Source organism: Scylla paramamosain, chromosome 7 (assembly GCF_035594125.1).
Source record: "Scylla paramamosain isolate STU-SP2022 chromosome 7, ASM3559412v1, whole genome shotgun sequence".
NCBI classification, from domain to species: domain Eukaryota; kingdom Metazoa; phylum Arthropoda; class Malacostraca; order Decapoda; family Portunidae; genus Scylla; species Scylla paramamosain.
Window position 1 is genome coordinate 8,872,501 of NC_087157.1, and position 15,000 is coordinate 8,887,500.

The window sequence follows — 15,000 nt, forward strand, 5'->3', positions numbered from 1 at the left end:
AAGTCCATGCCACTCCCAATATTCTTTTCCATCAGACTCAGAAGTGGTAGCATTTTCTGGAATTATCAAGGGAGAGGAGATTAAATGTACGCCAAAGAACAGGCCAGTGAGCACCGACGTGATGAGCGCAGTGGATCAGAACGTACGAGTGAGCGAACAGGCGTCGCTTAGATGCAAGCACACCGCTGGCTTCTCATGACTGAATGGAAGGAATGATTAATAATGCAACCCAATGAATTCCAGGCCAGTGCGCGCCGCTTGGCAGGAAGCTCTGCGCGCCCCCTTGCTCTCCCAAGGCCCAGCTAGGGGCCTCGTGTACTTCTTCCCGGGGGAGTTATTGCCAGGCGACGAGTACACATCAAGATATTTTCTGAAACACTTCTGCCAGCACCTCAACTACTTTCAATAGGGCCTAATTTAAGTGACACGGCTTTTTAATAGTGCTTTTAAGATGCTAGTGGCAGATTAACAAGATTTCTACATTATTAACAGAAGAAAGACTTTTGAGAACCCGGCTAAGCATGTGTGGCCTTTGAAAATAGTCGTGATGAGAGAGCATATTGATTCTGAATACTGGTCCTTACCGTGTGTGTGTGTGTGTGTGTGTGTGTGTGTGTGTGTGTGTGTGTGTGTGTGTGTGTGTGTGAGGGTGCATGTGTATTATAAGAGAGAAAACAAAGAAGATGAGTGGGTTCTTTCTACATGCACATGTTTGCCTCGTCTTCAGCATTGCATGTGTGACAGTGAATGCCATTAAAGGCTCATCTTGTTCTTATGTGTGTGTGTGTGTGTGTGTGTGTGTTTGCTGTAGTACTGAGTAAATGCCGTAAATGATGTACGTATAAGAGAAGGCATGAAGGAGAGAAAATGGAATGATGAGAAGTGCCAGCCAACCAGTCAGTCAGTCAGCCAGCCAGCCAGCCAGCCAGTTAGCTAGCCAACAAACCAGCCTATTACCCAGTCAAGCAGTCAGTCACTCAACCAGTCTGTCTGTCAGTCAGTCAGTCAGTCCGTTAGTCAGTCAGTCAGCTAGTCAGTTACTCAATCACACAACCAGTCATCCGGTCATCCAGTCAAGCACACGGACCCTCCAAATGCAAAGGTCCTGTCAAGCACCAATCTGTCCTCCCCCCACCCAGTCCCCATCCTTCGCAGCCTCCCGCAGCCACTCCAGGTAAACATGAGCCCCATTTTGCCGTTTAATGAAGGATATAAAAATGAGTTAAATCCAATTCGAGAAAATATTATTAGTAAAGTGTTAAAACTTAAATAGCCATCTATCCGTCATTCTAATACATAGACATTTTACGCATTAACCCATTCACTCATTCCTTCACTAAATTCACTCCCCAGCCACCATCACCACCACCACCACCATTACTCCCCCTCCCAGCCTCTGGTGTCTCCCCTCCCAGGCGCAGCAGGTGGGCACGAGGCGTCTCATCCGCGGCACCTTTCCTCGTGTTTGTCCTCCTCGGGCGGCCGAAATTTCATGAGCCAGGGCAAACTTAAATATTTGTCTCCCGCGCTGACGGGCTTCTTCACACCCGCTAGACAAACACAGCGCCTCTCCCGCACACGCCCGTCCCTGCATATTATAGTTGAGGGCACACACACACACACACACACACACACACACACACACACACGACGTATATAACTACGCTCTGTCAAGTAACACAAGCCATTGAACCCATCTGGCAATAGAAGGAGGAAGAGTTGGGAAGGCAACATGAAGGGGGGCGTTGAAACAGGAAGAAGGAAGAAGGAAGGAAGGGAGGAAGGAAGGAAGGAACGAAATAATGAAGGAAGGGGAAGGCCGAGAATAGGGACACGTGGGGTCAAATAGTGACATAACACACTAGTTCGAGGCATAAAATCTAATGACATTCTCTTCTGGCCGCCCGTGAGGTTTGATGACACGTAGGGGACGACATCACCTTCGTTAGCAGAGCAGGGATGGTTTCTTGACCTTTCGCCACGACAATATTCTTTTACAACTTTATTATTATATTCTTCCGTTTCTTACGCTGGAGTGATTTCTTTTCAAACTTCTTACGGCTTGATTTTAAGAGAATAAGAAATATAAGGGAAGCTGCAAGAAGCCATCAAGAACTGCAATATTTTATAATTTTCTTTCTTACGTTGAGTCTGTGTCCTTCATTTAACAATCCACTGGTGGTCTGCACAACCTCTAGTGAGGCGCGCTTGCTTGTTTATAGTGGCACCTTTTGAAAACATTGGAGTTACTGATGTGGGACGGGCATGTGTTTTCAAGACTGATTGACTTGTGGCGTCCTAAATCAACCAGACAATCATTCTTGAAAGCCTGAGCCACATACAACCGTCTGGAGCTCAAGGAAAGGGCATCTGTGGAGGGTATGTTGTTTTTCAGTCACTTCACAGCTGCAAGACAGTTTTTTGTATGCCGTGTGTTTATCTCTCCTCATTTTACTCTAGGAAAGTCTACACACACCTGCATTAATGGATAAATTAGTTACTGCTGGGGCAGGAACGCTGAACTTCGCTTCCGCCACCTCGTGCTTACGTTGACCCACCACGTGACAACAGCCCATGTTCTGAACATTTTGCTCTCTCACCCCGACTATTTTCAAAGGCTGCAGAAATGATTAGCCGGGTTCTCAAGAATGTTTCTCCTGTTAGTAACGTAAAAATTTCGTTAATCTGTCATGAGAACCATAAAAACCTTTAAAAACTCGTGTAACTTCAACTAGAGCCTTTTGAATGTATTGGAGGTGCGGCGCAGAAGTGTTTCAGAATATGGTCCAACATCGTTTCCTAACTCGTATTTTCAAGTTTTCGCCTTCTGGAATCCCACGATACTGTCTCCCTCCACGCACAGTACGCCCTTCTGCCTAAACGAAGTGCAGAAAGGTTTTATTCTACCCTCATCTTCAGTTTTAATAAATAATAATGCGAAGAAACTGAACGAAAGGGCAAGAAAAGCATAGGTTAAGAGAAGCAGAGGTTAAGAGAAGCAGAGTAAAGGCATAAGACTCAACCCAGGAAAACAGTAATACTTTCCCTCCGTTTGCAAGTTCCGCCTCCGGTCCCTGCTTCGCCCAGGCAGGCAAGGAGGCAGGCAGGCCTCGGCGACTTTCCCCTTTGTGGGACTTTATGCTTCGATTACTGCCTCATCCATTCCAGTGAGCAGCGAACTTCTCAATATCCTGAGGTTAAAGTTGCGTCTCCTTTCTTCTTCAGGCGCGTAAGGAAATTGGTGGTTTGCTTTGATGTTTTCTTCTAGCGATGTGAAGAGATAATGTGTGCTTTTTGTGGCGTGTTGGCGAGATTTTAGTAGATTGGTAAAGCCAGCGTTCGAATAATGGGTTTTAAACTAAATGCATGAGAGAGAGAGAGAGAGAGAGAGAGAGAGAGAGAGAGAGAGAGAGAGAGAGAGAGAGAGAGAGAGAGAGAGAGAGAGAGAGAGAGCGTACACACTACGTATACAGCGACCTAAATAATTAAGGCAGAGGCTCGCACAGGCACTAACACACAGGCTGAACTGGACACCTGCTGGACGCGGGGATAAAGGTAGTGGTGAACTCGCAGACTGATACATGTGGTGACTTGACATGAAGGACTACATTACTTAAAGACGGAACGAGAAAAAAGAAGAAATAGTAAAGAAAAAGAAAATGAAGAAAAATAAAATAAAGAAGAAAAAATGGGGAAGACTGATGAAATAAGAAGAAAATACGGTTACGTAAAGATGGAACATGAAAAGAAAAAAAAACACGAAAAAAAACAAAAAACAAAATCAGGAAGAAGGAAGAAACGGGGAACACTGGGTAAAATAAGAAAAAAAGTAAATCACTACAACAAGAACAAGACATACATAGAATATACAAACTCAAACATGCACACATACATACAGACTGAAGTATACACACACACAGACACACACATACACACATCGAGGTACACACAAATAATAATACACCCCAACTAAAGTGCACAAAGAATGTAGAATAAACAAATACACAAGAACCAGAGCAACACGCACACGCAAGCACACACACTACGACCGACTTCCTGAATGAATGAACGAACGAATAAAAATAAAGGAACACGTGGAAAAGTCAGAATGAATAACAGAACAGAGAAATGTGAAAATGATGACAGGATATCTTTAAACATTGAAAAGTTAAGCTGAATCATTTTAAAACATCGACGAGGGGCGGAGAGAAAGAATGACTGTGCTTTTACGCGGCTGTCTCTCTCAATAATTGGAGAGAGAGAGAGAGAGAGAGAGAGAGAGAGAGAGAGAGAGAGAGAGAGAGAGAGAGAGAGAGAGAGAGAGAGAGAGAGAGAGAGAGAGAGAGAGAGAGAGAGAGAGAGAGCAATGGAAATAAATAGAAAGGAAGAATGAAAAATGTGACGGTAGTATCGTTTACCACATTTCATATTTCCTTATCTACTGTCGTGGAGAGAGAGAGAGAGAGAGAGAGAGAGAGAGAGAGAGAGAGAGAGAGAGAGGAGAGAGAGAGAGAGAGAGAGAGAGAGAGAGAGAGAGAGAGAGAGAGAGAGAGAGCAATTCTTATCTTTTTACTTTTTGACATAAAGTTCCTGTGTGTCATTTGGCAAAGAGCGCTGACACTGCAGTTTATGGCGGCGTGGGCTGTAGAGCGGGTCTGAATAGAAGTACACTTTCTACGCTTACTTTACCACTTGGTTCTTGACTGACCCGCTCCAATAATAATCGCTCTCGCTAATAATCGTCCCATCGTATCGTAGTCTCGCTGTTGTTATTATTAGTCTCTCGCCATCGCTAATCATCACCTCTAGCCATTGCTCTGATAATCGTCTCTTGCTATCGTGAATAATCGTCTTTCGCCGTTGGTAATAGTAATTGTCTCTTGCCATCGCTGTAATAGTAATAATTATTGACTGTAGGTGCAATGTACGTAGTCAGCACATCATGGTAACTGAATAATAGTAGTTTTGAGTTTAATCCTTTCGATTATTATGGCTTCTCCTGAAGTTAGTAAAAATCTGGTGCAAGTTTAAAGTTTAATTTTTAATAAACACTAATGAGTGATGGAGTGGTTCGAGCTACTTAGCGCCTGTGGGCTTATTTTTGCTCGGTAAATTTAAGCGCAACTCAGATGACGCAGTAATTGTCATACTGTCACCTGCAAAGGTTGGGCTATATGTAAAAAAAAAAAAAAAAAAAAAAAGCCAATCACTAACTGAGCCTTGCGTTACACCAATGTAGCAGTTTAAGAGTTCAGTCAGACCCTTGCATTGCTGAGGGTGTTTAGGGATAGTTCACTGATTGTCACCAGAAGCCACTGCAAGGAGGCCATTATGATGAGTGATGTTGCTTTTTAAGACGAGTAAAACAAAAAAACAAAATGCCCTGTGGTACACTACCCACGTCGGCAGGTTAAAGACTCAATGAGGCCCTTGCATTACCGAGGGCGTCTGAGGACAACTGATTGACTGTAATTACAACAGCAGGCACCACCACAACTGCATCTTATGATGTTTGATGCTGCCTTTTAATCCTTTTCCCTCCTTAACCTTCCTTGCACTAAAAAAAAAAAAAACTTTGCATGGAGACAAAGGAGAGAAAAGAAAGAAAACAAAGTAATTTTGTCTTTTTAAGCTGGAAAAAAATATTTACGAGAGCCCAGCACAATAATACTGCCTAAAAAGTTGTAGACATTAAGGAAAAAAAAAAATCTTGCAGAGAAAGGATTAAGACCACAAAAAAAAAAACCTTAATCAAAACATAAATAAAACCAGAGACGGCAAATCAATTCTTTATAGCGTGTAGAGAAGTCCAGCCAGTCCTCTCCATGCAAAGCAGTACCTAAAATGCCTCAATCAAAACACTAAGTCAGAATTCAAAATCGGGGCGGTAACACAATTTCTTACAACTTATGAAGACCAGTCCTCCACGCGCAAGTAAGTACCTAATATCATAGCGAGACACATAATCTAAAGATGTGGCTCAATAAAACACTTACTGGAAAACTGGGAGGAAAGACTAAGAAAAGCGACTAAGCAGAGGGCGAGGGGCGGCGGGAGAAAGGTGGCGGAGGGGGTGAGAGGCTGTGGCAGTGATCGGAGACTAGAATGTAGAAATGTTAGGGCATCGACGAGCAGGGAGGGCAGATGGCACGCGAATGGGGACTGAACGTGAGTGAGTAACTAATTTTCGACACTGAGTGGAAAGTGTCGAAAGTGACGTCTAAGTGTGTGTGTGTGTGTGTGTGTGTGTGTGTGTGTGTGTGTGTGTGTGTGTGTGTGTGTGTGTGTGTGTGTGAGAGAGAGAGAGAGAGAGAGAGAGAGAGAGAGAGAGAGAGAGAGAGAGAGAGAGAGAGAGAGAGAGAGAGAGAGAGAGAGAGAGAGAGAGAGAGAGAGAGAGAAAGGGGAGTTGGCAACCAAAGATAGGGCAGTCGTAAACAAGGGAAAGAAAGGACGAAGGGAGAGATGGGACTGCGCGAGAGAGAGGGACTGAGGGAGTGAGGAGAAAGGTAGGCCGGAGACAATACAAGGCGGCTGAAAGAGGGAAGACAATGAATGAGTCTGCAGTGGAGGACGGACACTGAATAGCGGGAGGGAGAGAGTAAGGGCCCGTGAATGGCGAACAGCGAATAAACACTAAAAGGTAATGAGTTATACGAGGAGATTGGGGCGTGAAAAAATGACAACACAAAAAACCTTAATTTCCATATGGTTGTCAGAGAGAGAGAGAGAGAGAGAGAGAGAGAGAGAGAGAGAGAGAGAGAGAGAGAGAGAGAGAGAGAGAGAGAGAGAGAGAGTCTGTATCTATATTATTCTGTATGTATGATATGTAAACTGCTGACTGGTTGCCATAATTAATGAGGGAAATGGAGAAGAGAAGGAGAATGAAGAAAAGGAGCAGGAGGAGGAGGAGGAGGAGGAGGAGGAGGAGGAGGAGGAGGAGGAGGAAAAGGAGGAGGAAAGGATACAAGAAAATCAAGAAAAGAAGATAGCAAATATGATAAGAAAAAGGAGGAAGAGAATGACTGAGAGGAGAAAAAAAAAGACGAGGAGGAAGATGAGGATGAAGAAGAGACGAAAGAAGACGAGGAGGAAGAGGATGAGGAGGAGGAGGAGGAGGAGGAGGAAAAAAGAATACAAGAAAACCAGGGACAAGGAGATAACAAAAAGAATAAGAACACGGAAGAAGAGAATGAAGAGGAGGAAGAAAACAAAGAGGACGCGTAAGAAGAAAAAAATGAAGGATGAATCTGAATTGAGAGGAAGGAACATCCCTTTCCTGCCTCGGGGCCTTGTAGTAAATGAGTGGCCGCTATAAAACAGTAGATGGCGCTGTGTGGGTGACGTGGCCGCGCGGGGTGACAGGGCGGAGGCAGGTGACGGGTAATGAAGATTGAGCAAAATGAAGTAAGCAAGTGAAGGAGGCAGAGTAAGAAGTAAGGTCTGGCTGGAGCTAGCGTGTCTCGGTGCTCATAAGGGCGGTAATGCACGCTATTTTTACGTCATTCCTTTCCTAACGCAGTGAAGGTTCGTGTTTCTATGTTCGTGTTTGTTCCTTCCTTAGGCCTCGTATTCTGAAACGCTTTGCTTCCTCACCACAGCTTTTTTTTTTTTTCGAAGGCCACAGAAATGATTAGCCGCGTTCTCAAGACTTTCTCTTTTAAATAATGTAGAAATCTTGTTAATCTGTCACTAGAACCGTAAAAATATCCTTCAAAACCAGCGTAACTTCAACTAGAGCCATATGAAAGTTGTACAGGTGTCGCACAGAAGTGTTTCAGAATATAGTCCTCAGTGCTGTGTGGTTACGTAATACTGCGGCGCCACATGATCCTTCTGTGTTGTTGCGGCGCCTTAAATCTAATCCATCAGTCAATCAGTCACTCCATTAATCAATCAGCAAATGCTACACGGATGGTCATATCACATCACAACAATACTCGCTGTGCCTCTGATGGATGTTGATTTGATTTCTAAAGCTGCTTGTAAATAGGTAATGAATGTTCTTTTGTATTGTATTCGTATTGTAATTATAAAAGAAACAAGTCTAATGAAGGAATGCTTTACGGGTGTCCAGGTCGTGATGAAATAACACACTTGGACTTTGTGATGTTCGTTGAAATGCTAAGTTGAAGATGAATAGAGTTTTTGTTTGGCAATTTTGAACGCAAAGATCCATAATGATCATATGAAAAATCTAAAACTTCCCTCCTAGTGTGGCAAATATGAGCTTAACAAAACTGTAGCGATCATATGAAAAATTCTAGCACTTCACTCCTACTTTTTGCATATGTAAACGAACTGATGATATGAACAATTCTCACACTTCACTCATAGTTCGAAACGAAACGAAAAAAGAAAAAAAGTACTGATCATATGAACAATTCGAACATTTCACTCCTAATTTGCTGACAAAATTGTACGGATCATTATGAACAATTCTAAAATTTCCCTTATAGTTTGCTGTGCATGAACGAAAAAAAAAGTACTGATATGAACAATTCACTTCTAGTATGAAAAAAAAATAACAAATGGGAAACTAATATTTACAATTCTAGAAGTAAAAAAAGAAAAAAAAACGATAAAAATGTACCGATGATAATTTCTAACCAACTTCTTTCCAGCGTCTTCATTAATTCCACCTCCGTCAGTAGAAACATACCCCACGACTCCTAACCCCTGCAACACTCCACTCAGAGCCCCATTACCCTTCAGTCCTGCTCTGGCGCAGCGGCAAATCAAGAGTGCCGCAGTTTGCCTCCACGAGACCTGCTTGCTTCTGGCGGAGGAGGAGCTGGCATGCGATGGGGAACAAAATCGTTTAAAAGGCATTCGTTTGACACGATCTTGACGGGGCACGGAGGTGGTATAAGGTCACGAGGAGACGCTGCAGGGAGGGAGGGTGGCAGGAGGTGACGGCGAGGACAGGGAGAGGGGAATGAACGAACTGGCGAACGGAGGGAGGGAGGAAAGGGAATGATGGGTAAGAGGGAGAGACAGGGGGTAAAGAGAATGGAGGGAGAGAAGAAGTAAAGAAAGGAAGAGGGAAGAAGTAAAGAAAGGAAGAGGCAAGGAGGAAGAGATAATTAAAAGGATAGGGAAAAGACTGGGAAGGAAGATAAGTGAAGAAGAGAAAGTGAGAATGACAGGGAGGGAATGAACGGAGAGAGTTAGGGAGGGAAGGAGAGATATAAGTAAAGGGTGGGAAGATAAGAGGGAAAGAAGAGAAGTAAGAAAGAGAAGAGGGAAAGAAGAGATGGGAGGATCAGAAAAGGAAGGAAGATACGAATGAGAAGAGAAGTGGAGAGGAAGATGGAGGAGTGGGTTGAGGACAGGAGAGAGAAAAAGAGAGCGGTGAAGTGCAAGAGGTGAGGAACATTGGAGGAGGAAATGTGGTGCATGTGAAACTGTGCGGGAAAAAAAAAAAAAAAAACAGACTTAAAAGTGCTTGATTGACGACACAAGGCGAGCAGGTGAGGTCGCGTCGCTGACTGATGGGCTGATAACTAATGTTGAGGAGCGGGATGGCGCGGGGTGGGGCAGAGGCGTCTGACTGAGATCGACGGCTTCAAGATATTAAAGTCATGTATTCCACCAGCCATAGAGGAACCTTACGTCACTGCCATCCTCACTGTTGCCACCACACTAGTGGGGGAAACTTCTCTTCGCTGCGGCTGGATGTTTAAGGACTGTCTATCTATCAAATCCTGCTGTTTAGGGACTGTCTATCTATCAAGTCCTGCCCCTGCTACTGTTTGGGGACTGTTTATCTATCAAGTCCTGCCCCTGTTACTGTTTGGGGACTGTCTATCTATTAAGTCCTGCCCCTGCTACTGTTTGGGGACTGTCTATCTATCAAGTCCTGCCCCTGGTACTGTTTGTGGGCTGTCTATCTATCAAGTCCTCCTCCAACTACTGTTTGGGGACTGTCTATCTATCAAGTCCTGCCCCTGCTACTGTTGGGGATTGTCTATCTATCAAGTCCTCCTCCAACTACTGTTTGGGGACTGTTTATCTATCAAGTCCTCCTCCTACTACTGTTTAGGGACTGTATCTATCAAGTCCTTCCCGTGCTACTGTTTTGGGACTATTCATCTGCCATATCCTGCCCCTGTTACTTTCCAAACTCGTGCTTCCATCTGCCGGCAAACTCATGACGTACTTTGGCAGCACCGAGATTTTTTTATCACATAAAAAAAGTAAAAAAAAATTAAATGATGTCCTTGACGAAACTGTTCACTCACTTATTACTCTTATATTATGAGTCGTGGAGTGGACATCTACTTACGTGTATATGTAATTGTTTCTGCTACTCAACTCACGTCAACTAAAGCCGCTACATAACAACATAAAGAGATAGAATCGAGAAAAATAAACACATGTAATAACCGTGCATCAGACTTAAGGAAGGTGAGGAAATAAACACATCTAAAGAGACAAGAAAAGCGAGGGCACCAGCTACTCACCCTGCCTGAACGGTCCGCCTGGTTGAGCACCGCCGCGTCCAGCACTCCGGCAGCCGTCATCTCCTTCAGCAGCCTCAGCACCTGGTCCTCCTCGCCCACCCGGCACGCCACTAGCAGCGCCCCTTCGTTGTTGCCCTTCATTTTGTCGCCGCCGTGGGAGAAGTGAAATCCGCTGATAAAAGGAGGGAGTTTCTTGTTTATGGAGGAAGAACCGCGGGAGGTGTTGATGGGTTTGTCTCGGGTCTTGGCGGGGGTGTCCTTGTCCTTGGAGGGGGGTTTGTGTTGTGGTGTGGGGGGGTGAGGGTGAGGCTGAGGGTGAGCAGGTTTGCTCCGGTGTTCCTGGCCGCCGGTGTCACCTTTCTCCCGCTCCTGGTCGGCCTTGTGACACGCGCTTGTGTTCCCGATGACTGGTGCTTCTTTGGTCTCGGCTGCGTTAATCTTGATCACTGACGTCTCCCCGCTGAGGGGTTGCTTAATTACTACTTTATCGAGATTCGTCACAGGCTCCGATGACTTACTGGCTAGTACGAAGGAGGTGAGAGGAACAATAATCTTGCCAGACTGTGACTTACTGAGGGGCGGAGGGCCGCTGCTGTGGCTGGCTGCAGCAGGGATCTCTTGTGTTTCCCGTTGGCTGCTGCCAGCTGGAGGTTGCTTAATTTCTACCTCGACTTCAGTGAAGTCTTTTACTGAAGGAGATTCTTTCGATCCGACTGAGTCTCTTTTGTTCTTGGTCAGGTATCCTGAAAATGAGTAAGACTGGTAGCTTTCAGTGTAAGCCTTTGCCGCGGCGCGAATGATTCCTGTCCGTGAGTCAGCCGCAGCCGCCCCGCCCACCACGGGGAGTGGCCTGGTGGCCTCAGATGCTCGGCTTTTTTCAGTCGACTTTGAAAGCTGAGAATAGATTGAATCCCGCGAGGTTTGTACGTCCTGGCTAAGGATGTGCTTCCTCTCGAGAGGACCACCTCGGCCTGCTCCAGGGGGAGAGCTGGAGGTTATAGGTGAAGCATATTTACCTTCACTTATAGCACTAACTGGGTGTGCTCGGCCGGGAGTCCTGAGCGGAGAGCGGCTCCGTCGCTGCTCTAAGATGGCAGCTGGCTCCCCGCTGCCTAGTGAGCCGGCGCGCACCAACTGCTGCTCGTACAGGGTGCGGTGACTGTCCCCTGCACGGCGCCGTGGCTCAGGAATGTCGATCGTTGGCGTCCTCTGGAGAGGCGGCACTTGCCTGGGTTTGTTATGATCTGTCTTGAGAAAGTTGAATTCTTCTCCCTCAGCCTGACCGTGCTGACTCCTCAGCGGCAGGCCCTCCTGAGCGTCGCTGTGCTGGTAGATCTGTTTGTGGTCATAATCTCGGACCTCCTTTTGTTGCTGCTGTTGCCGTTGTTGTGGAGACTTTAGCTGGTAATGAGGAGCCGCGGCATCTTTTTCCTCCTTTTGCTGCTGTTGCCGCTGCTCTTGCTGTTTCTTGAGGTCGCTTTCTTTTTGCTGGAGCTGTTGTGATTTCCTTAGAGACTGTGGGGCAGCCGAGCCTTCTGGTGTCTCGGATGTCTGTGGCTGCCTTGCTGGTTTCTGTACGTTTTTCTGTGACTCCTGCTGGGGCGGTCTGGTCCTCGGCAGGTGCCCGGGCGCACCCGAGTCTTCTGCCTTCCGCCGCTGGTTGTCAGATTCGTCAGGTTGTCGAGTTAGCGTTCTTCCAGTCGGACCTGGAAAAGAGGCATCATTCGATTACTTCAGAATATTTAGAAGAATCTGATAAAAGTGAAGAAAAATATAGAAAAGTAAAAGAGTTTTAGAGAATTTCATCCCTCCCTCACATCCTGCGCCTTCCCAAAGACACCAGCTGCCAGAAGAAGGGACAGCTGGCCCTCCTAAGCCGGCTGAAGCCATGTCATATTCATGCATTCCCTCCGAAGTCGCTACATTTCTTTTCTCGTGTGATTCAATAAAGAGAAACATTATATTACTAGCGTCAATATTCATGTCGTCTTATGGAAATAATCGTAATAGAACCTAAAAACGGAATGTCAGATGAAAAACTCCCTACAGAAGTAACCAATGGTCAACACGACCCGCCGGTGACGCTCACTACACACACACACACACACACACACACACACACGGTAGGCGCGGTGCATCACAGTGACTGTAAGCTGCGTTATAAATACCCATTTAAAAACCTTGGCTGCTGACCAGGAAAACAAGCGTCTGCCAACACAACCACAGAGATCTTGTAATAGCTTTGCCTTCTGTTCCGTCTCCTCTCCCTCTCCCTCCCCCTCCCCTTCCTCCTCACCTAGCCCCATTCTTTAAACAAAAAAAAAAATCCTCTCCCTTTCCCCTCCCACGTCCTTCTAACCTCGTCCCATTTTCCCTTATAAAATTTTCCAAGGCCTTGTTTTCTATAAGGTGCATGGTGTTCTCTTTTCCTTCCTGTCAGCCTTGTTCTGTTTTATCCTTTTCTTCAACGCGCAGTTTTATTTTTATATAAGAGGGGCACTGGGCTAGGATTGCAAAAAAAAAAAGAATAAATAGATAACAAAAATAAATAAATAAGAATAAATGAAAAAAAAAAAACTGAAAAAAGAGCCCTCCTAACGTGTCAGCTCTTAAAGAAAAGGGCCAAAAGAATTATCCAAGAGTTCAAGTTACAGGAAGCGGTAAATACAGAAGCAGGCAGGGAGTCTTAAAGTTTGCCAGTGAAAGCGATGAAAGATTGAGAATACTGGTTAACTCTTGCATCAGTAGTTTGTCAGTAGTATGATATGTAATTCAGTACTCTCGTTTTCTCGTTTTAGGTCAACAAGGTCCCTGGTATCTGTTCTTCCTTTGTGATTCTCCTCCTTAATCTTCCATTCCTCCTCCTCCTCCTCCTTCTTCCCCACAACAATGTCACCGCTGAGTGGAGGGCACGGAGTCCACAACAATCCACACACAGACAGGCAGACAAGTAGGCGGCGCCTCTGTTAATGCTCACGTCTTATTGTTGGTGCTCCTTCGGTCCTCCCCTTCTCTCTTCTCCCTCCCCTTCCTGCCATCCTTCGTCCCTCGTCCCTCACCCTCTCATCTAAAACTATTTACGCAAGTCTTCCCTCACTATGCTCTGTGTGTGTCTACCGTCAGCCCCGTCACTTCAATAGCCCACATCTCCATCACACACGCGCCGCTGCCCTCACTCCTCGTCGCCGCCGCCACCACCACCACTACCACCACCACTCTGTCTGTCACTGCTTGCTACTTTCTTGCGTCCATTCGTCCTCCGTGACATGAAAGAGTAGACCTATTAGTGATTGTGGTGGGAGTAGTAGTAGTAGTAGTAGTAGTAGTAGTAGTAGTAGTAGTAGTAGTAGCAGTAGCAGTAGTAGTAGTAGTAGTAGTAAAAGTAGTAGTGACAGCAGGAATAAAATAACTTACAAGAGTCTAACAAGTACTGAACTGGGCATCCTTCCTGGTTCTTCTCCTTCATTATCTTTTTATGGAGTGGTATTGTGAGCAGGACTTTTTTATTACTTTTTTTTTCTTGCTTTAGGCCGGTCTCTGACACGTAAAAAATCAAATAAAAACACATTATTATTCATTAACATCATTAACATCATCATAACAACTACTACTACCACTACTTTTATTACTACTACTACTACTACTACTACTACAATAACAACTACTTCACGAACTTACAGATAAACTATTTTTCATCATTACTTTATAATCAAACGCACACACGTTTATCTATATTGTTAACAGCTTCCTCTCTAAGCGTTGAGAGGACTAAACAAGGCGAGGAGAGCGAAGAGTGAGCGATGGAGAGGGTAACTGGGTGGCTGGACGGGAAGGGCAGGAGGAAGATGCAAACAAGACAGCGAACCATGAAAAATTAAACGCAAGAAATAATAGAGCTTTACATTAATTAGCTTATCCACTCACAGCCATAAACAAACACCATGCCTAGACAGACGATATTCTCATTCAGAGGCAAAGTTATAAGCGAATATCGACGAACTGGCTGAAAAGTAACGCAAATGACGTCTGCCCATTACTACGCCAAGGAAAATGCACATCACTACTGGTTGTGTAATTTTAAGCTGAATGGTTAGTGCTGAATGGATTCGTGATTCTGAGGCCCTGGGCTCGAATCCCCGAGATGTGATACAGCTTTTAAAAGATGTTTATCCTTCGCCTTTTCAGTTACTGTTTAAAAAACAGGAGAGAGACGCAAAGATCCTCTAGACGGGAAGACGAGGCATGAGAAGACCTGAGAAGCGGAAGAATGAGACGAACAAGAGTGACGGGAAGATAAACCTACATTGACAAGGGGACAACTACACTGGTGGGAGGACAACTGACACGAAGGCACAAAACCATGACGGGACGGCAAGACCTTGACTGAAGGACAAAGTAAACAAAGGCATTGACTCAGCTGGCAGAGAACAGATTAGACGGGAGGGACCACTAACAGGATAACAACTACAGTGACATGAATGCATAAGACCATGGCAGCAGGACAAAACACACAGCTCCGCAACTCAACTAACTGGAG

The 15,000-nt window shown here is 45.2% G+C and overlaps 1 protein-coding gene across 1 annotated transcript in view; it reads right to left on the reverse strand.

The window, feature by feature from the left end:
• Nucleotides 1-15,000, reverse strand: part of LOC135102007 (AF4/FMR2 family member lilli-like) — a 101,811-nt gene that overhangs the window by 8,259 nt on the left and 78,552 nt on the right. Inside the window, exons 3-4 of the mRNA XM_064006598.1 lie at nucleotides 13,878-14,000; nucleotides 10,464-12,169 (exon numbers count right to left, since the gene is read on the reverse strand). Coding sequence (XP_063862668.1) covers nucleotides 10,464-12,169; nucleotides 13,878-13,929 — 1,758 coding nt within the window. The 5' untranslated portion in view covers nucleotides 13,930-14,000. The remainder of the gene's footprint in view (nucleotides 1-10,463; nucleotides 12,170-13,877; nucleotides 14,001-15,000) is intronic.